The 22908-nt window shown below is 38.2% G+C and overlaps 1 protein-coding gene across 3 annotated transcripts in view; it reads left to right on the top strand.

Moving 5' to 3' along the window:
• Positions 1 to 321: 321 nt before the first annotated feature.
• Positions 322 to 22908, top strand: part of RNF180 (ring finger protein 180) — an 83276-nt gene continuing 60689 nt past the window's right edge. For 2 of the 3 annotated variants that reach the window (XM_069777245.1, XM_069777247.1), the window contains exons 1-3: positions 322 to 5839; positions 8116 to 8211; positions 11792 to 12742. In XM_069777245.1, the coding sequence (XP_069633346.1) occupies positions 5738 to 5839; positions 8116 to 8211; positions 11792 to 12742 (1149 nt within the window). In that variant the 5' untranslated portion in view covers positions 322 to 5737. The remainder of the gene's footprint in view (positions 5840 to 8115; positions 8212 to 11791; positions 12743 to 22908) is intronic. The other variant, XM_069777246.1, reaches the window with a different exon arrangement.

Below are 22908 nucleotides of genomic sequence, written 5' to 3' on the forward strand. Positions count from 1 at the left end.
CCCCACTTCTCTTCGGAGTTAACTTGGCGGTGCCGCCCGCTCTCAGCACCCGAAGCGTCCCGGGAGCCCACCGGCGTACGGGGCGGCGCGGGGCTGCCCGCCCAGCCCTCCCTGCCCCGCTCTGGGGGCGGCTGCCCGGCCCGCCGCGGCCCTCTCCCGCCCTAGCCGGCGGCGCGGCCGGGCGGTGGTCGGCACTCGGCCGCCGGGCGGGTCGTGCGGGCGCTGCTGCCCTGCGGCGGCGGGGCCTGGGCGGGCGCCGGAGGTGTGTCCGGGAACCGGCGGGGCGGCCGGGGCAGCCGCTGCGGCTGTGCTGCCTGGCGGCTGGCGGTCAGGAGCTCGTGTTAGGCTGGGACGAGGGCATCGTCTTTCCGCTGGTTTCGTCTCTTACTTTGTGCAGCAGCTGATGTTTGTACGTGCAAGAGCATGAAGCGGGCGGTGCTGGTCTGTGGGATCTCATGCAAGAGATTACGTGCAGATTCATGGCTTTCCATTGACCTGTCAGGTCTGTTGCCTGTCAGAGCGACTCACACACTCCCCATTCTCTTGCTATATCTGGTAGACCTGTTGACTTCAGCATGCAGTGGGATTTTTTAGCGAGTTAAGTAATATGCTGCAAGTAACATTCTTTCCCACTTTGGTGTTAACTGCCTTTTAATTACATGGGCTACTCTTGCTACGAGAGGAAGAATATCGCACGCTCGCCACCCTCTCATCAGCCAGTGGCCTGTGACATGGAAGCTGATCACACAGCAGTAGCTGAACTGGAGTTCATAACGGAGCAGGAATTGGCACAGAAGCAGATGGCACAGCTCTTCACACATCTTGCTGCTTTGCTTCTCTGGCAGCCTGGAGGCAGTCCGCTAAACTTTATCTTCTGTCTTCCCATCTAAGTGCTACTTTATTGAGAAACACTGGTTAAGTGTGCTTTTAAAAGTCTCTCTTTAAGCAGAAATACTCTGGAGATCAGAAGCTAGCAGCAGGTTTTTATGTGTACCTGAATGCCTTCCGTGATTGTTTCTCTGTCCAGCAAAGTCTCGGTTCCTCCCTTTCGGGAGCAGGAACTTCTGGTATGGACACTTGTTAGCTAGGACAGCTCATCTAGCTTCTCTCTGTCAAGCCTCCACTTCAAAGCCTCCACTCATCTAATATTTTTTCAAGACTCCTAGTAACTAGTGCTCAAGTTTCTGTGCCCTAATTTCTCAGTGCTACCTAATTATTATTGTAATCTTCATGGCTGCAGTGATCTGAAGGGATCACAGGTGACTTTTGAACAAAAAAGCATTACGAACCACTTGTCCTGCTGTACTCGTTTTCTTATTTTTATGCATTTGGGGATGAGAGGCAGGTTAGTTGGAAAGAAATTCTAGACCAGGTTTTCAACGGAAAATTAGGGTTTTGTGTTTAGTTCTTCTCTTTGAACATTTGAGAATTTTTTCGTGAGATTTTACTTCGTATTTTCTAGCAATCTTTTTGAAGAAGAAATGGCCAAAGCTTAATACCTTATACAATTCAGATTGCACGAGAAACTTAGATATAATGATCAAAGGGGACTTACTACTAGTGAGAGCATGCCAGAAGGGAAAGTGTCTCATTCAAGGAGTGATGAATAAACAGGAAGCGGATCAGCGCTCTACCATTTCTTTGGCTGCTATGTCTGATGCTTGATCCTTTACCTATTTTTTGTTATTTTCTTTGTGAATAGTTCCACTAGCTTTTTGTGGTGTTGCTCACAGGTTTTCCAGATAGAGTGGGAGGAGGGAAAAAAATATGATTCCTGTTTCCTTTTCCCTTAATATATTGATGAGCATGTATGAATCTGAAAATCTTAAGGACCTTATGCTGAAATTACTTTAAAATTGTTTGCTGCTGGGGAGTAGTTATTTAATCTTCCAGTGTTTTCTGCCCTTATAAATGTAAGAAACAACATTTTCAAACAGATGTAGTGAATTTTGTGTTAGTTTCCACCCTAGTAAGGCATTCTCCGTTCTTTTTTTTTCCTTGAAAATTTATATTATCTGTCCAGTCTACTCAGTGCTGATAAAACTTCAGTTTGAGTTCTGCATCCAGATTTGAATACTGCTGTGCAAGAATAGCTGACCCATTTGAAAGAGTTCACAAAATAGCAGTTACAGTTGCAGATCAAGAAAGCATGGTCTGTGAGGAAAGATGGAAAGAACTGGATTTATTTAGCCCAAAGGCAGGTTGAAGGGGAGCTAATATGTAATAAGTGTTTAAAGTTGTAAAATGTTCTTGCATGGAAGAAAAGGAGCCGTTTTGTTTTCTGTATTCACAGCAAATAAGAGAAATTGCAAGAAAATTCAGGTTAGATGTTAGGGGAAAAGTTAAAATAAGAGAAGATAAGGTAATTAAATAGTTTGGGTAGGCTGTGAAATCTCCATCAAAGGTCTGTAAGAGAAGGTTAGACAAACGGTTTTCAAGAAAGGGAACTGAGACTCTGCCTTGGGAAGGAAGTCTTAGGACCCTCTGCTCCTGTTTTTTGGGGGACTGAATCATTAGAAAAATGTTTGAAGGACATAAAACAAGAGCCATGGAGGAGCATAGGCCTTGTAACACTCGAATGTGTCTAGATGCTATTTTGGAGGAAAACATGAGCTCACACAAAGCAACTGATCTGAAAGCAGTACAGCCACAAGAAAGTGGCCCAGTGCCAAGCTGAAAAGGCCCACTGAGAGTGATACTATCTAGTTTCTGAGTGCCAGATTGGAATCTTTTAACTTTATGTTGGCATTTTTTGCTGAAAGACAAAGCAAGGTGAGGCCAAGATGCCTTTTACTAGTTTTATATGCAAAGGAAGATAAATAAAAACTTATTAAAATATATCCAGAACAGTAAGGTTTAACTGCATTTAATTATAGAAACGTTTCAAAATCCTCTGTTTATATGCTTTGAGTTCCACTTGAAGTTAGATGCAAATCAAAATAAAAATGAATGCTTATGTGACAAATCAAACATGTCACTTGCTGTTTTCTAGCATGATACATGTAGAAACCTCTGCAATGTGTTAGCGTGCATTTGTAGTGTTTCTTCTGTCCTCTGTAAGAACTGCAGAAGGCACGTACATGCAGAATTTTAACAGACCTACAGGAATTTTCATTTTTAAATTCTGCTAGGCCAGAAGAACACTTCAGTCTGCTATAACAGAGTCTTAAAAAGTTTTTGCACTTTGAGGTAGTTTTTTCCATGTAGTTCACTATCAGCATTCTTGGTTATATAAAACCTGTGCTCTCTGGGTTATTACATATATTATACATTCATTTCTGTTATGAAAGTGTATTCTTAAATGAGAGGTATATGCAGAACTAAGAAGGAACTTTTAAAGTGTATAAATCATTAAAAAAAAATAGAGCTTTTATATTGCAGTAAAGGAGTGCTTGCTTGCTTGCTTGCTAGATATTGTTCAGGTGAGGGGGATATTTGCATCACTTCAGATGCCAGTGATCCTTAGACAGCCTTTGTTTGCATGACTTGAACCTCATCTTTTAAATACAGCAAGTGCATTTATCCCTCCCTTTATCTGTTGGTTCAGAGGTCACCAATTATTTCATACTCCGCTCCAGTAAGCATCATCAGCCTCAGATGAAGCAGCTGTTCAAGATAGCAAAACAGCTTTTTCTGTAACAATTAGCGTAAGGGGAACAGAATGTGTAGAGAGACTTAAATATATACCATTTGAATACACAGATACAGCATATAAGGTGTGCAAAATGTGTATCACTAACTGTAGTACATTTCAATAATGTATTTTAGTAGATGGGTATATGGCTGTACCTGAAAAGCACATCTGAGCTAGCTCTATGCAAAGGTCTTTCATTCCGTCTTTCAGTCCTTCCTGGTTGGACTTAGGTATGAGGTTCTCACTGAGCTGTTTTAAGATTAAATTAATTCTAGAAGTTCTATGAAATTGTGAAGAATAAATTAATTAGAACAGCTTTGAGGTATTTGAGCAATACAAACAAATTAATAACTGGTAATCATTCTTTCAATACCCTGTGAAGTCTAATGCTGCACTTATCACAGCAAAGTGATACACACTGCTTGTAAAAAGCTTTCAGAGCCTGAACCTACTTTTTTATTTAAAAAAAAAGTCATTCATTGAGAAGTCCAGCATTTTTATACATTCCAGTTTCGCAATGTGTCTGGTACAGAAAGTAGCATAGCGAGTTTAATAAAAACTTGAGAGTGATTCTGCTCAAGTCACGGCATTTGAATCATCACATTTTTGTCATGAACAAGACAGATTTCCAGTGTCAATTCTGCCTTTTCTGTGTCTCTTCCATGATCTTTTGCTTGGCCATCTTAACTTAGGTTAATGGAATCTTAACAAAAATTCATTTTAATTTATTGTGACACTGCAAGAAAAGTTTTAATGTTTGCCTTAATTTCACTTTCTAAGCTTAGTGTGGATCTGGTTATTAAAAGCTGCATGTACACTTGAGCTAGGAGCCTAATGTATGCACATGTTGTTTCTGTTCTTCCTTGTCAAACTGTATTTCAGAATCTTTACATATGTAGAAAAATTAGGAAATCTGCTGAAAGAAGACATCAGATATAAATTAAAAATAATTAATAACCTCTGTGTGTGTATTTCATAGTCTTTGATTAATTCAGAAGCCAAGGCAGAAAAGGGAAAGGTAGAAATGAGGAAAACGGGCAAAATGCAGAAGTCTCTATTGCTCAATAAGCCAAACTAGTCTTCAGGCAGCTTATACTGAGGACCTCAGAGTTTCTTTAGTTAGTGAAAACTAAATAAAAATTAAATTGTTGAAATAATTGCAAAATCAGATGTTTGGACAGAACAGAGATTCTTTTAACATTGGTTTTAAGTTTTATGCCCCAGCTTCCCTGTCAGTAAACACTGTGCACTTCAGCACTATGAGTAGGCATAACCCTAGCATAGTGCTTGAGTTGAGTGTGTAGATGTAAAAGATTTTCTTTTTTTTTTCATGTAACTAGCACAAGGGAGTAAAACCAGAAGCAGGTAGAAAGAAGAGTTGGAGGACCTTTGGAGAAAGCTTTGGAGAAAGCATGGTGAAAAGAGGCGGCTTTGGAAACAGGTTAGAGAAGACCAGAGAGACATCAGAACACAGCAAGGCACAAAGAGAGAAAAATATTTGTCTTGTCCTTCTGGTTGTCGTAATTTAGGTCTCTGTTTTACAAGGAGGTTGATTCAGGTCTGTGAAAAACTCTGTTGCACCAGTGGTACTGATCCTCCCACACAAAGTAATTTAAGGGAGCAAGCCTCCAGAGGCACATTGAGAAAACAGTCTTTGTCTTCTTTGGGTTTACATCAGCATTCATTTTTGTTCTGTGGCATCACATATATATGTGTGTGTGTATTTAACATGTAGGATAGCGGTGACTTATTTCTACAGACATATTCTGGGAAAACTGCAGTTCTCTTGTCCTTTGTCTAAACATTGAGGAAGTTGGTTTATTTTTTTTATATGTTTTGTTGTTGTTGTTGTTTTCCAGTTCTGTATGCAGCCTGGAAATAAAAACAACTGTTTTGCTCTGCTATTTAAAAAGTCCAGGTGGCATGCTATACAAGATCAGAGTATGTTTGTAAGTAAAGTATTAGTCTCCTCTATAGTGAAGAGACTACTGATAAACTTCTGGGTCGCAAGAGGAAAGCGTGTGTGGTTTCAACAGGTGACTGAATTGTATGTTTAGTGGTTTTTACAGATAGACATACAGAGCTGAAGAATCACAAGTTGAAATGAGTAACCAAGAGGCTGATGTTCTACGTTGCTGGAGATGTAGAAAATATATAGCAAATTCTGTTTGCCTTGCAAAATGTCATGGAAAAGAACCATCCAGAGTAAGTATAGCATCTGGACGGAGTTTGTAACTTTTTCCAGTGCCATTGGTTTTAAATAAAGGAGAAGTATTGGACTTGCCCTCCCTTAGTAATTAATCTCCTATGGATATAAGTACTAAAATATGGACAATTCCATAGAGAATAATGTAAGCAGTAATGCTAGTGAAGCCAAGTAGGCAGTGATCACCTTTATGTTCTGTGACATAAAGGCTGGTATTCATGATACATTTGACTACTAGCTTGTGTAGAGTATACAGTGTTACCATTTTTCATATAAAAATGGGTTCTATTTTTGACAGTTTTAATGAAGTAATTTTTTTCTTTAAATATCTCTTAATAGAGAACTCTTTCTTTCTAATGTGTGTTTTAAATACTGACACTAATTTCCACTGCAGTAGTTAACTGTGTGTCAAATATTCCTACATCAGAAACTTTTGCTTTTCATTTTGAAAAAGTGGGGGATAGGCTGTGCACAAAAATAGTTCAGAAGATTAGCCTGCCCTAAGAGGGGGATGCCCTGCCAGACTAAAAATACCACTTTGTAATTTACATCATCTTTATTAAAATAAACAGAAAAATAATCATACAGCATAAAAGAATGACAGAGTATTTCCTGCAGCTATATAATGGCAGTTAGTAATCATAAAGAGTTAGAGTCTTTCCAGATATGCCAAGAAGGCTGTGCTTACATCTTATGATCTTGAATCAAAGCAAAAAAGCAAATAGAAACGAAGGTGTTGATATTTTTTATTAGCGCACTAGAAATACAACAACATTCTTTTTGGCATGGAGGAGGGTACAACAACAGAGGTAGAAATAAAGTTATTATTTTTTAAGAACCTGATATAATTAATATTATTAGTGAAACCCATTTTAATCACTCCACTTACAGAGCTTGAGGTTCTGGAATATTTTTCATGCTTTATACTGGAGGAGTTTTATTTTGTGCATGGTTTGAAGCATTTGCGGGGCAGGGGGGACAATTTCAACTCCTTTCATGGAAAAAATGTAGTGAAAAGAAGGGGGTATCTTCATCCATGCCCCATTGTGGAGCTTTTAATTGCTAGCGGAGATCCACCATCATTGTGCACAAGACTGACGTAGCTCCTTCTCTAATTATGTAGATAGCAGATAAAACCCCATAATTTAACACTACTTCCCAAGACACTGGGAGGCAAAGATTGTACTATGATGAAAAGAGTAATGTTTTCAGTATGTTGGCTTTCCCTGATGAATTTTAGACCTTCAGTCAAAGACATAGATGAAATATGAGTAAAAGAGAAAAATCTTAGAACAAGTCTTAAAACCAAATGTTGAACTTAGGAATGCAGTATAAACACTTTAAATCAGAATTGTATCCAAGTTGGAGTACAGGTACTCTCCACAGATAGGAGGAAGCATAGACATGGCAAATGGATCTATCTGTCTGCTATTATTATTTGGAGAATTTCTAAAACCTTCTCTCTTCTGTGTATAGCCCCACTTCCAATTTTCAGCATAATGCAACTTTTATTCCCATGGGTTTCACAACATAGGAGTCAGTAATTTTCCATATTCATAAATTTTAACAACTGATTTTAAGACTTTAACACTCACCAGAGTTTCCTTGTATTTTTAGCCATCTCTATAACTCTACTGACATTCTAAACCATATTACAAGATTTAATTACACTTGTATCACTTCTGTGCTAAAAGATAGTTAATTGTTTTTATTTTAGTATCAGTTAGTGAAATGCTACAGTTGTTTAGATTTTGTTTTCTCTTCAGTTGGTCACATCATTGCAGTAAAAACTCAAAAGTTGCTAAGGGTCCCTAGTTTCTCTGCTAGTTATTCTAACAAGCATTAGAAAATTAATTTAAAACTGTTTGTGGCATAGTTGTGCAGTACTAACCACAGTCTTCTTATAAACTAGATCTTAAATTTTCCTATCTTTACTGTAAAATTGTGCCAGCTGATAGTGCTTCTGAAATAAATTTCTGAATATACTTAGAAGATCATCAGTTGCATACTTTCTGTTCTTGTAAACAAAACAAACCCACCTCCAAACGCCTCCATCTCCACAGTGGAGTCTGTCCAGTGTCCTTAGGTTCAGTAATAGAGAATTATTGACAGCATCTACCTGGTTTTTTGCTTAAAGAATGTACCTACATCTTTGAGCTTTATCATTTGGTAATAAAATATTTACTGAATTTGGGAAGCTGACTTCTGGCTATATTCAAACAAAAAAAGCTTACATTAATGTTGAATATCAATACAATAATTCTTTTTTTAACAGACATCACAACCTTCAGCTGCTGCTCAGGAGTCTTGCAATGTATGGCATGTGAACTTAGAAGCTGTTCCAGAGTGGGTGAAATGTGTCATTGAAAAGGTAGATCTTTTTTTGCTTGCATCTTTATCGTTCAAAATGTGAAGTAAGTAAGGAGAACATATTTCAAGGGCACTTTTTTCCCAAGGCCCATGTCTATAACAGAGACCTTCTGAGTGAATTTTTATCAGTAACTTCTATCATTACCATTTACAGAGGCTTTTTTCCCTCTTAAATGTGGTTTGGGGTTTTTTTTGTATGCACAAAATCTGCAAGTGATAAATTGTGTTCCTGCCCATTTATAGATGAATGTATTTGTGTTTGTCCAAATAACTGTCATGGGCACCTCTGCATATTTTGTCAATGCTTAAAATTATGTTTGTTATCTAGGCTTTGGGTTTTGGTTTGTCTTGATCGTTGTGTCTTGCAGTACTAATGCATATGTTGACAGTGACAGTAAGAAGTGTGTTTCTCCATAAGACAGGACTGGGGGTTTGTTAAGAGATCAGTTGTTGGAATATGATGTGATGCCTTTTAAATTTAATGTGCTGTTGTGTCATATGAATAGAAAGTAGTTTCCTTCCTGCAAATTCAAAGGTCTGATGACAAGCCAGTGTCCCTGCTTTTGAGTTTTAACACCCCATTTGAAACTACAAACCATCTCATAACTTTCTTGTACTGATTGCTTCAGTTGGACGTTTTCTTTGAGTTATTTTAGGTCTAGAAGTTAATGTTGTTGCATAGATACAATAAGCAGAAACAGTGCTTTTCTTTTGCCCTACAGTTTTTCTCTGATGAGCCTTTGATTTTGAGAGGCAAATGGTATCTGCATTCCTTTCTGCTTAGACTTCAGTGTCCTAAGTTTTACTATAATGCAAGTAACTTCTGATCTAAGCAAATCCACCCTCAGAATGATACACAAAGAAAAAAAATGTTATGACTGTAAAACTAAGCATTCAAAAATTGAGAAAATTTGTTTCATCTTCCTTCATTGTTTCACTCTGTTTTATTTTGTTAAACATTAATTAAACATTTTTAAAAATTAATGATCTCTTATACTTCAGTAGGGCATGACAAACTAGTGTATCTATTTCAGAAATATTAATCTTGGGGGTGTGTGTGAAAATTAGGCGTGGTGAGGTATTTCCCCATTTGACAGAATTGCCTAATCTTGAAAGCCTCATCATAAGGATGCAGTTTTTTACACTACTTTGCATGTTACATTATTTCAGTAAAATTGGATTCAATATTGATACTAATATTATTCTTTTTACCTGTAGCTGTAAATGTCCAGCCTTCTGCATTTGAAAGCCTAGAGGGTCAGGCTGGAGGCCTGGGAAATACAAAACCCCATAGGCTGCTCAAAGGTTTAACATACTTGCTCAAGATTGCAAAGGAGCAATGTTCTGCTGGTGGCAGAGACAGAGAATGCAGTTCTCTATGAACACCTTCAATATTTTAGTGTTCATATTGTTCTTTAATATCCTGGGAACTCTTGCCTCCTTCACTTCTGACTTCTCTGGAAAGATCCTGTGGGTTTATGGATAAATGTGGGGGTTTTTTTAAACAATTCTGACTTATCCCCAGATCCTCTTGGGCTCTGAATAATTTTGTGATCATGTGTTATTTTCTCTTGTAGGACTCCTGAATCAAAGGCTAAATCATTTTACATAAGCACAAAGTCTATTTGCAGGCTGTAAAAACCCACTGCTTCCCAGCCAGTTCTTTTTTGCCATCTGTCCCTGTTCTTAACCAATCTCATTGGGTTTCATGCACACATTAGTGTATAGATAATCTTCAATAATTATAAATCTAGCTAGTGCTGCTAGTGACCTTCATTGACCTGCATTTTCTTTTCCCCATCACTGATCACTTGTTTTAGCTTCTTTGGCTAACCCTTCCCAGTTTTTCTCTTTAAGCAGCCCATCATTAAATCTGTGTACCCTCAGCTCCTTTTCAGATCTGGCTGATTTTCCCCCCTACCACCTCCTCCACTAGTAGGCTGTTAGTTCTTTTACTGAGTCAATGCTTCCACAGTCCGTTGCCAAACTCACGCTAAATCAGTCCTGAACTCCCTTGTACTGCACCTCATCTCCCAGTCTCTGCGCATGTAGGACATAGAGATGTCCTTTTTCTTCCCGGCTGTCTCTTGCATTCTCATTGTTGCCCGGCTCCTAGCCTTCTTCCCTAACCTTCATGAGTCACTCCTCTCTATTTGGAGATTCACGTTACTATTCCATAGCCCCTGAATGCCAGAAATACTCACTAAAGGCACTAGAAAGTGCTTTTCCCTGAATTTTAGTGCCTAGCCCATGGCATCTGGGAAAGGGAGTGTGGGAGACTTACACTAAATCTCTGAACCAGCTTAATCCTTCTTTGTGAATGGCATATGCACACATTGGTCAGCCTTATAAACTGTGAGAGACTGTGCATGTTCAAGATATTTTCAGGGATTTGAAAGCCTTTGGGCATATGTAAACAGAGATTTTTTTTTTCTCTAAGTTAAAAAACGTGTCCAAATTTAAACAGATTCTCATAGGCGCAATGAAAGGCATGTTTCTGATACTTTGTGAAATCCTGAGGTTTTAACCCACAGGGCAGGAGTACATTTCTCAAAGAAGTGTTTCCAGAACTTTTTCTAGCATTGCATGTGAAAAATAAGCTTTTTTCCACAAAAGTTTTTTTTCTGAAACAGCAAAATTTGTTTTACTGAAACTTTCTGAAGCATCAGCCATGGAATCATTTTCCCAAACTACCTTGAAAGACATTTGCAACTGAAAGCAATGAAATGTTGGGCAGCTTCTGTATTCATGGCTCAACTCCACTTCAGGCACACTAGTGAGTAACATGTGACTGGAGTTGATAATGTTTCTCATCTGGGCTTTGATCCTACAAATACTTGCATAACTTTAATCCTCAAGAATGTTTCTGCTGACAGATGAATATATTTACTGAAAACACTAATAGTTGTGCAAATGTGTAGGAGTTTATAGATCTTTGATGCATATTTCCTTTTGAAAAAGTGCCTTTGGTATTGAAATGAAATTGATAGAATTACAAATAATGAAAATAACTGTCTACGTATAGATAGACTATTAAGGATTTGTCATGGTATCTGCACACAGATTATGTTGTAATATTACATACACCAAAATACAAGTACCATTTCAAGCTTTCATAGGGAAAGCAAAGTAAAAAGCTATATTCTTTTTGTAAGAAATCTCCTTCCACTCTACTTAGTATGCAAGAAATGTATCAGCACTCAGAAGACTCAGCTGAGAAAGTGTGCTTGCCAATTCCAGATTAACATGGTAAATTGATTTCACTGCTTTAAAGTATCTAATGTTTTCATTAGTATTGCAGCATTATTCTATCTATGGACAAATTTTAAACATATTTCAAAGCCCCTACATTTTGAAATGTGTGTTCTAGATTTCTTAGAATTAGTTATCACTGCAGCAAGCAGAGTTTTGACCAGAACATTATTTATGGTGGATTTTCTTTCTGCTGTGAAGTCCCTTTTATTGTGTTTGAAAAACAAAAAGTAGACCCTTTTATTAAAGGAGAAAAGTAACTCTAGTAATGATTTCTTAATCGTTTATTTACAATGAATGTGTTGCGTGTTTTCTTCTTTTCTTAATAGACACAGTGGACAATTGGAAAACTGCACTGTCCATTCTGTGAGGCCTGTTTAGGGGGCTTTAACTTTGTTTGCAACACAAAGTGTTCCTGTGGACAGGTAGTAAATATACATTTCTGCAAAAGTCAGACTGACTATCAGCCAGCTTTCTCTGTTAAATTGGCAAAATCATCAGGAAAACACTTACCTCTCCTCAAAATTCAGTCTGGTTTTAGCAAGGATACCTGCCATGAAGTGGTAACTGCAACTTTGGAAATCGAAAATCAAGGGCTTTCATACATGGCCAGAAATAACAATGGCACTGGAAGATTAACTGAAGCACTTTGTCTGGAAGTAAGAGCTCCCAGATTTGAGATGAAAAGTAAAAAAGTTCCCTTAAAGACATTAAATCCAACCCCAAATCTTTCTGCTTCCTATCCTATGAATGATGCATGCACTGTAAAAGCTTTTCACAGAAGATCACATAGTTTGGATTTAAATATCAGAGAGAGACTTGTTTTGTCATCTGTGTTATATGAAACTTGCAGTATGGGAACAATTTACCATGGCCAAAATGAAAATCCACCTGCTCACACACGAAGTGGCTTGCAATTAGAGTCCAATAGGAAAGATGGTAGTTCTTTTCAGGACCTATATAGTTCCAGTGCTAACAAACTACAAAAAAGGTTTAGAGTTACTTCCTTTACCACATTAGTACATAGAGAAGCAGAAAGTGAGTGTGATTTTGGAGCTACTGGACGATCTTCTGGGAGTGCCATTGCTGATGGGTCACCTTTTGTGATGAACCTTTCTTCACCTACAAGTGTTGTAGCAGAGGAAAAATACATCACACCTGTTGGTCTTGTGCAGCCTACAAGTATTTCCTTCAACCAAAAGCTGAGTAAGAGAGAAAGAAACAAGTTGAAAAGCTTGAGGAGAAAACAAAGGCGGCGGCAACGGTGGCTACAGAAGCAAGTAGGTGTTTAAAACTAATTATGCTACTTTTTTTTTTAAAGTTTGCCTTGCTTTTATAAGTCATTCTGACTTTTTTTTGATGCTGTCTCTTAATACTGGTTTAACGTGGTACTGTCTAGAATCAGCTATCCTGCAAACAAGGATTTATGACCTCTTCCTACATGTAGTTTTTCTAATTCAGCCCATTAGGTTTTTTCAGTGTAAAATCAAACCTTGGTGGGTAAAAACTACTTTCTGTTGGCCTTCTTATTGTTTTGTGATGTAATAACAAATTTGAAGTGGCCATAAAATTTAATCAGTGTGATTAAAGGAAAATGAAACATTCAGATCTTCTGAATGAGAAACCCTAGCATTTCAGATTTCCTAACTTTTAAGTAATGACATTTTGAGTCAATTTTACAGTTAAGAAAGTTTTATGTTTTAAAAGATGTTTGCATTTATTATTTATTGTAACACAAATATTTTTCTTTGAGTAAAAATTGATTGTTGCTATTTAAAATACTCGTCTTTAGTAGGTAAATATTTTGTCTTCAAATCTGATAGACATGTTATATATGCTTATCAATTATAAAACCATGGTTTCTTTCTTCAAACCATCTAAAGCAGAACAGAATTAAAGACCATAGATGGTCATGCAATTTTTGGTGTTCGAGGGGGAGAAAGACCAGGAAGATGTCTTAAGATGAATAACACAGGGGTTTTTTGCTCTGAAATTCAGTAGAAAGACTAATGATAATGTATACCTTTAAAAGAAAATTTCTCATCATAAAGTTCCTGATGCAAAATACTGTGTGGCCAAGCAAGAGCAAACATACTAACTCTCATCAGAGAAACAGTATCTACTCAAGAAATCACTCCTGCTTTGGGTAGGTGTGTCACTGTGATAATCTTAGAATATTCCACAGATGAAGTGTAGTGACCTGTAAAGCTCATGTAACTCTTTATTTCATGGATTTTTTTTTTTTCTGTGATTGCTTTACATTTTATAATAGTCAAGCCTAATTTAATATTTATGCCTCACTGAGAAATACTAAGCTTATTTGAATGGACTATGCTTAGGTTAGATGCCAAATAGTTTTCATTGGTTTGCATTTAATGCAATGGGATATAGAGGACCAGTAGTTCATGTATGGATCTTTCATTAGGCCTTTGTACCTAAATTATTATTATCCTTAGTATTCAGCTGTCCTTACACAGTTCCACTCCTCTCACACATTAAGTGACTTCGAACTCTTTCCTACATGCAATTAACAGAGCCTTTAGAGTATAGTACAGAATTGAAGCAGAGCAGTGAATTCGGGTTTGAGAGGGAGATACACAGAGGCTGTCTCTCTCAATTAAATGTAAGAACCAGCTTGAAAATGTGATGGGTCTGGGACATATCATGAGACTTTTCAGTATGGCATGCATATATTCTTTCATCTTTGGGAAGGTTTTTTGTTTTGTTTCAAGAAACATTTAAATTGTCATTGTCATATTTTGAAAACTTGTTCTTATTTTGTAAAATGCGTCTCCGAAACTGAGTGTAAAGACCCTTTCCAAGATCTGGATGTCTTAATATTGAACACTTGTTTTATAATAACTCTAAAAATTCTTAGGTGTTTGAGTCCCTAAAATGGCTTTAAAAATTCCAGGCCTCATTGTTTCTGTTAAATGAAACGATGATGCAGAAGCACAGTATATATGAGTGTTCGCACAGTCATGTCATCTGCAGTCTCTCCAGCCACTTTAATCTTTGTTAGATGTTACTTTCAAGAATAAAGTGTTGTACAAGTTTTCCAAATTTGTGATAGCTAAGGAAGAAAAATACACTTTCAGATCTTCTTCTTTTTAAACCATACTTAATGAATTCCTACATTATTTTTAAGTTTCATATGGCAAATGTTACACAGTTGTTTAAACTGGTATGTCTAATCAGTAAGCATATGGTTTACAAAGTACAAAAAATTAAAAAATAAGTATGTAAAATAAATGATCTGGTTTCAAATAGTAGTTTTGAGGGGAAGATATTTTGGTCTTGCATTGATTCGTTAACCTTGGTGAAAGTCTGTGATTGTGGCATGGAATATTTAAACAGGCCTACTTCCCAGACTCAGTGTTAAGCAGCATGTGTGGCTAGTGCAGCTGTGTTTCCCATTGCTCTGGTATCCTCCCAGGAAAATGTGGAGCTAGAAAATCATATCCTCCTAACAGTCTGACATGTCACAAAAGGGGATGCTCCTCAGCCACACACTCCTTGTGGCTGCTCCCCTCTCATGTGCCAGTCTAGGTATCCTCCCTTTTCTTGCAAGTTCCACTTGCCGTCCTTCTTCAGCATTCTGGCACCCCTCCTTGTAAAAATGTGCATTTTGTTACAGTGGTACTTACAATAGGAAGCTGATCTGTGGTACTTAGTAACCATGATTTCCAGCATACTTACCACATATGCTTAGGCAATCAGATAATAAAACTTCACAAAGGGAAAAAAGCATAAACCTCTGAGTAGATGGAGTGAGAGTTTTGATAAATGACAATGGGAAGTATTTCATTTAAGTGCTCTTTTAAGAAGTACTTCAGTGCAGCAGAACCCTGCTGTGAGGTGAGTCTCTTCTAAGGTCTCTGTGTTAAAGGTACTGTGCATATCATTTTTATCTTTAATTAAAGCTATTCTGGAGAGCAGTCTGAGAGAGAAGACCTGTTCAGACTTTGAAATTTCTTTGTGAATGCATAGACTGCTTATCTAGTTTATTTTGAACTGTGATAACTGTATCTGTAAAAAGCTTTTTCTGTCTTGCAGTAAGGCAAAATGTGCCCATAAACGTCGTGTCGTGGCAGAATGCACTCTATTATTAAGTTAAAGTGTATAAACCTTGGATTGTAAATAGGAGCGATTCTGTGAGCTCCTGACCAGCACTTGCCCCCCCCCGCCCGGAGGTCTGCTCTGATGCAGGCTCTGTGGTGAAGGTGCAGGACTGAGCTAGCCTGCTAACAGCAGAGGGACCCAGCCTTCCTCTGTCTGCTCTACACGGCAAAGCTCTTAATGCCTGTGAGGGGTATACTTGAATTTTGTGTGTGTGTGCACGCACGTTTGTGTTCATGGGGGATATTTAGGTTTCTGGTATATTGTTAGGATGTGATAATAACTACTTAAGTCTAGGAATTGCAAATATTAATAATGGTTCTTGTTATTGTTGCTATAGCTAAGAAGGTGAAGTATTTCTGTTATAAATTCCCTTTTGTGTATATCTTGTTATATGTTTGCATTGTTTGCTAACGTCTGAAGCTTGTAATAATTTTCTGAAAGATCTCAGACAGAAATACCATATGTGGCTCCTCCAATTTTATTTCATTTCTCTTCACAATCATTTTACACAGAAGACTATGTAGCCAGCTTCAAAACTGCAGTATCCTCTTGGAAATGATCCTCACCCATCGGGAAAAATACTGTTGGCCTCTTTGCCTTATTTTATAACTTGACATATCACCAGTTCTTTATCTTTTTCAAAACCTGGAAGTTTTGTCTTAAAAGGTGACTAGTAGTCAGTTTCCATGAAGTGAGTTTGCTTCCATGCTGCCAGAGTTAATCTGCACTCAGGGTAAACAGGTGGGTGAGATACTGCATTGTTTATCCACAGTGTCAGATGCTGTTATCTTGCCCTGCAGCCTTGTGATAAATGAATTTAGTCTCAAACAGGATTCCAATCGAAGTTTACAATTTATTAAATGAATAAAGGCAAGCAAACAGCGCTGGGCACACCTGCAGCCTCTGCTCTACCAAGATGGGCGCTGTGAAAAGCAACCCAGCTTCTTTTATAGTCTAACATTAGTTACTTATTCATACTAGGCATGTTCTTCTAAAAGACTCTCCACCTCCTGGTTGTGTGGGTGCAGTAGTTCTCCTAGAAACTTCTCGAACTCTCCTCATTGGCTGAGGGTCTTCTATACAATGTATCTCCGAACAGGCTCCCCACTGCTCGGGCCAGATAGCAGACATCCTGTGCAACAGCCGACACCTTGCACAACACCAGCTGCGATCACCAGAACCCAAACAAGTTCACAACAGACATCTCCCCCTCAACAAATGCATACAGCAAATTGCCCATCAAGACCCTAAGTACTGCAATCTCTGAGGCTAGCTACACATTTAAATGCCTCAGTTCTCCCCTAGGATCTCTTGGTTTTGGGCTGGAAAAAAAGAACTATATACATATCATCTGTCTCCTCCCAGCCTGCGGTTATACGAGGAACAACAAAATGGTTAAAGATTACATACACAGTGAGGGTCACATTTTATTATGTGGCCCTAGCATTGTTTATATTGACACGAATCAGGTGAACACATTTCACAGCCTTGAGTTTTCAAGTCCATACTGATGTTCTCTAGCAACTGACAGTCTTCTAGTGAAGGTACTAGGCTTGAAAGGTTTAACTTGCGACCTTAGTTCACTTAATTTATGCTTGTCTCTTTCTCGTGTACATTGGTTTACAATTCTTTTTCTTGCACTGTCATGTTTGTATTTAAACTGTAAATCCTTGAGGTGTCTCATCATGCATTTATGTACTTGGATTTCAGTCACTCTTTCTGTGATGATACTCATAACAAGAATTATCCTCAGGGTGCTTATGGATTCCTCAGCTGGCTGTTGGAGGGCTAAAAGCATTATTTAGTGTTAGTACCAAAGTAAAGCAGGAAGAGAAGGAAGTGAAATAAAATCACAGCTGGAGGAGGCAAGCAGTAACGACAAGGTCTCAGTTGTGACCTTTGTTAGGGAAATATGAGGCCCTGGAGAAGTTGCTTAAAGTAAGGAAAGAGAAAACACAAGGGAAAAGGGGCAGTCCTAATCTCATACCATGATATCTATGTTAAAAGATAGTGGATTTAATATGAAGTAATATTTAGGTGCAGTGACTTGACCAGCTCTGAATCCCCAGAATTAAGATTGAGGGATGCAATAGTGGGAGAGCATTTTGACTCTGTGCAGCTCGTACTGTATCCGCACCAGCTTTCTCGTTCACTTCCTTGAGTGACTGTAAGAGAAACAAAGATCAAATATTAATATAAATCTTTCCAATTTGGTAAAGGTGGAAACTCTGCTTCAGTGTTCAAAACCACTCCTGCGCTGGATAAGTTCTCAAAATAACATAGCAATTTTTAAGTTCTATGCTTAACTGGTTGAATTTATGTTTAAAGCACAATAAACTTTGAGATAAAGAAACTGAAGTGCTTCTGTGTTAACATGCAGTTGCAGACTTCACAGTCCCTAGCCTGACATATTTACGATTTACTCTTTCTGAAATAGTAGTACTGTGCTGATGGTGCTACAGCATTAATGGTTTAGGAGCTATTGGGCAGCACAGCTGCAGTGTCTTACACTCACATCTTGTTTATGGGCAAAGAAGAAACACACGTTGTGTATATAAAACCAAGAATTTATTCTTCATGTAAGTGAAATTTTCAAAGTGTGATTATTGTTAGTCCAGATTTAATTGTTAAAGAAAAAAGAAAGAATAATATTGCCATTGAGACTGTTAACGTGCACTCACTTGTTCCTCCCTGCTTCCTGAGGTTCTGCCCATGGCGTTGTGCCTCAGGGTCTGCGGGCTGGTAGCCGTCTGGGGTCGGGGATGGGCAGGTGTTACTGTGGCTTGCCAGCATCTGCAGTCCTTCACTGGGAGGAGTATGATGTTCCTGTTGATGGTTTATTTTTCTTTACCCCAGAATCCACTTGAGATTGGTTTTGTGTGTTTGTTAACATACTTTCATACCTTTGCTCTTTCTTCACTGGTCTGCAGCTTCATTCTGCATCCAAAGTACCTTATGTAGTGCCTTTTATGTATCTAAGATACAGTTTCTTTGTTCTGTTTGTTACCCTTAAAACCAAGTCTGCATTTCTTTAACGGACCCCTGGGAATTTACTCACAGCTGTTGTGTTCTCCAGTGCCAACCCAGTGCCCCATCTCATGTGATCCCATGCCTGTACTCCTCTGTGTTGCATCCTGGGTCTCCATTTCTCAAGGCCTTTCCTATCTTTAGTCAGCCTGTAGTTCTTTACACTACATCATTATATTGGAGTTGTAAATATCTCATTCTACATGCAATAACTGCTGTCGGTGGTTGTACCATATAAAGATAACAAAAGTAAAACAAGTTAGTCGCAGACATCTGTTCAGTTAGAGAAATTGCTCTCACAGCTAAACCAGGTAAAACCAAGCAGCAGGCAGGGCAAGGGAAGTGCAGGCAGAGCAAACATGGCCAGCCTCAGCCCCGAGGCCTCACAAGGTTCAGTACAAAGCTTGTGGCTGTTCTAGCAGGAACAATACCACATTACAGGGCTATAGGGTTACAAGTAAGAAGCAGTATCTTTTTTAATTAGCTGATACAAGGAGGGGAGAAATTTTGGGCATGAGGAGCTTCTGAGGCAAAGCTTGTCTATCTTTGCTTTTGCTTTGGTTGTAACTATTGTCACTTCATGGTGACTTTTGTAATTAGGAGATTAATTCTGTCACTGATTATAAACTGGATTAACAAGAAAGTGTTAAGAGTGGTGGATTCATGCCCAAATGCATGATATACCTTTCTTAAATCACAGTTGTGGTTTCTGTGGAAGTTGTATCTGAGGGAAATAGCATGAGAAAGCTACTGTTTTCTGAGGTGCATCTGGAGCTCCTCTTGCAAGCCTTTAAACCCCAACACTTCAGAGTTTAATTACTTTTAGCCGCAGTCTTTTCATGCTGTTATTTGTGATTACAGCTTTTGAGGGCATTGTCTGACCTGAGTTCTTCTACTGTTTGGTATGTCTTTTACACAGTTTGGTATTAATAATAACCAGTGGGATAAACAGCCTTGCAAATTTGCCAGGGTTTTGTCAGGAAGAAACTCCGCTTCCCTTCTCTCATGGATTGTGTTGTAAACTACTTAATACTTCACTCATGTTGGAAAGGAGGGAAAATACTCAGGGAGCTACTGGATAAATACAACACTTCAGGATTGTCTCAGTATATCTATATATACTCTTAAAATTTTTTATGATCATCTTGAAGCTAGAATATATAGACTAGAATATAATGTAGCTATACTGTCATATCTTTACTGAAGACCAAAATAGCTGGCTGTGCTGTGAATATATTCCTTCATTTAAGTGAAATATGTATGTGTCCTGGTTTCAGCTGGGATACGAGTTAACTGTCTTCCTAGCAGCTGGTACAGTGCTATGTTTTGAGTTCAGTATGCAAAGAATGTTGATACCACTGATGTTTTCAGTTGTTGCTAAGTAGTGTTTAGACTAAAGTCAAGAATTTTTCAGCTTCTCATGCCCAGCCAGCGAGAAAGCTGGAGAGGCACAAGAAGGTGGCACAGGACACAGCCAGGGCACCTGACCCAGACTAGCCAATGGTGTATTCCATACCATGGGACGTCCCATCTAGGTTAGGAACTGGGAATGGGGGGGCGGGGAATCACCGCTCGGGGACTGGCTGGGTGTTGGTCGGCGGGTGGTGAGCAATTGCCCTGCGCATCATTTGTACATTCCAATCCTTTTATTACTACTGTTGTACATTTTATTAGTGTGATCATTATCATTATTAGTTTCTTCTTTTCTGTTCTATTAAACCATTCTTATCTCAACCCACGAGTTTTACTTCTTTTCCCGATTTTCTCCCCCATCCCACTGGGTGAGGGGGGAGTGAGTGAGCGGCTGCGTGGTGCTTAGTTGCTGGCTGGGGTTAAACCACGGCAATATGAATGAGCTGCTTGTCTGTAAGATACTTTCAGAATGTATAGATACTATAGAATAATCTCAGCATAGCAGAAGTCCACGAGCTGTTGTGCATTAAGTGCCCATCTTGCAAAAGAGGGAATCACCTGCTACTTCATGTGTCAGGTGACCTTTGGTGGTTAGTATGCTAAGAAGAGGCAATGGTTTTCACTGACCTTTCTTATTACACAGATAGAGTGAAGAGCAGAGTAAATTGCAGTTACATAAGATGACTCATGATGGATAAAAATCAAAGTTCAACAATGGTATGAACCAGAATACAAGAGTACTTCCATGTTTATGAGATTTACTGTGTATTACCAGAAGAACCACATCAAACACACAGTAAGGAGAGAGTTTAAGATGAGACTTTACATGAGAAAAGAATGTATTGTTATAGAATTTTGTACCCCAGGCCTGTAGTCCTTCACTTCTACAAATTGTTACTGTCTTAGTGACTAAGAATTTGAGTAAGTTTTATATTTTTAATTGGTTTTCATGGTAGTAAACTCTCTGAATACATATAAACTGAGGTAAATTAAATGCTGCTTGCACGGAGATTTAAGTAGAGTGCAGGGCTTGGTTCTTCAAATTAATTTTTTTTTTTTTTCCCCCCAGGAAAAACGATATTCCTAACATCTGGGAGAATTAAAGCTGCCCACCTGTTTTTTTAAAGAAGTATTTCTTCATGCTTTGTAGTGGTCAATGTATCTATGGAGGTTTCGCAGCCATGACTCCCCTTTAAATTTTATGGTATCCAATTCTATGCATTTTTTTTTCCTCACATCTGCATTTGGGACAAAATAATGCTATCTGAAAAGAATTTTTTTTTCTTTACATTTCTTCACCTATTTTAAGTAAAACTACAGGCAGTGACAGAAGTAGAAGTCACTGTATGCATCAAAAAGATGTCACTCATACAGAATAGAACAGAATAGATTTCATACAAACTTATTGTTTCTGAAGTTGATAAGCAATCGGTGATTCTAGTAGGAAATGGAAAAATTAAAGTAGCAAATCAGTGAAATGAATTATTATATGTAGTAGTGCAAAATACTGAAGAGCTGTTGTATGGTAACTTCATTTCAGAATTAAATGTAAGGAAGGATAGCATCTACTGTTACAGCTGAAGAAGTTGCCAATCTTTTGGGCATATGAACATCTTTTTCACATCCAAAGTACAAGCTTATACCTTTAAGTTAAAGAAAACAAAAAGTTTTCTTTGTGATGATCTAACACCCTTATGGCTGAAGCTGTGACAACATATATTTTTTAAAGCTCGGTATTGCCAAGATTTTATTTGGTACAATGCTTCTTCTGGTATCATGTGCTTCCCTAATGCTTTATATCAACACCTAAATTAAAATGATTGTGCATGAGAAGGGAAAGGTTTCCTTTATAGGTGACTTAGCTAATAACATGCTTCATGTTTAATACAATGTAGAATTATGGGGGATGAAATGTGTGGGGTTTTTTCTTTTTTAATTTTCTTTCAAGAGTATGTCTGTTTTTGTGAAGATGCTAGAAATCTGTCAGTTCCCATTCTTAGTAATTTGCAATGAAGTTTCTAATTAAAATTATTTCACCTTTCATTTGAGCATTAGGAGGTTTGATGTGGTTCTAAAGACTGGAGAGTATGAACAAGAAAACGTTTGGACATAGTGAACATGAAGAAAAGAAATATTCTGATTCAGTAATGATCTCACATTTTTTAAAGTGCCATCGGTCAGAAACAAACATATTCATCTTCATTAAGTAAAGCTTCCTCCCCATAGTCTTTATAAAAGAAATCCAGCAGTTTGACAAAAGGTGAATCAAATCTAAATCTTTTGTAGCTCAAAAAGTTGAAAAATTTTAACTGATCTTATTCTCATATTTTGCATATTTTCTTTTCTTCTTTGTACAGAGTGAGGAGAGCTTGCACTACTTTTACTAATCAATTTTGTGTGATTAGTAGAAATATGTAGAATCAAACACGTGTTTGGTGTTATGATAGAATTATAGAATCATAGAATCATTTAGGTTGGAAAAGACCTTCACGATCATCGAGTCCAACCATCATCCATGCCCACTAAACCATGTTCCGAAGTGCCTTGTCTACGCACTTTTTGAATACCTCCAGGGATGGTGACTCCACCACTTCCCTGGGCAGCCTGGTCCAATACCTGACAACCCCTTCAGTAAAGAAATTTCTTCTAATAACCAACCTAAACCTCCCCTGCAGCAACTTGAGGCCATTTCCTCTCATCCTATTACTAGTTACTTGATAGAAGAGACCAGCACCCACCTCACTACAATCTCCTTTCAGGCAGTTGTAGAGAGCAATAAGTTCTCCCCTCAGCCTCCTTTTCTCCAGGCTAAACAACCCCAGTTCCCTCAGCCGCTCCTCATAAGACTTGTGCTCCAGGCCTCTCACCAACTTGGTTGCCCTTC

This window comes from Haliaeetus albicilla, chromosome Z (assembly GCF_947461875.1).
Source record: "Haliaeetus albicilla chromosome Z, bHalAlb1.1, whole genome shotgun sequence".
Classification (NCBI taxonomy): Eukaryota; Metazoa; Chordata; class Aves; order Accipitriformes; family Accipitridae; genus Haliaeetus; species Haliaeetus albicilla.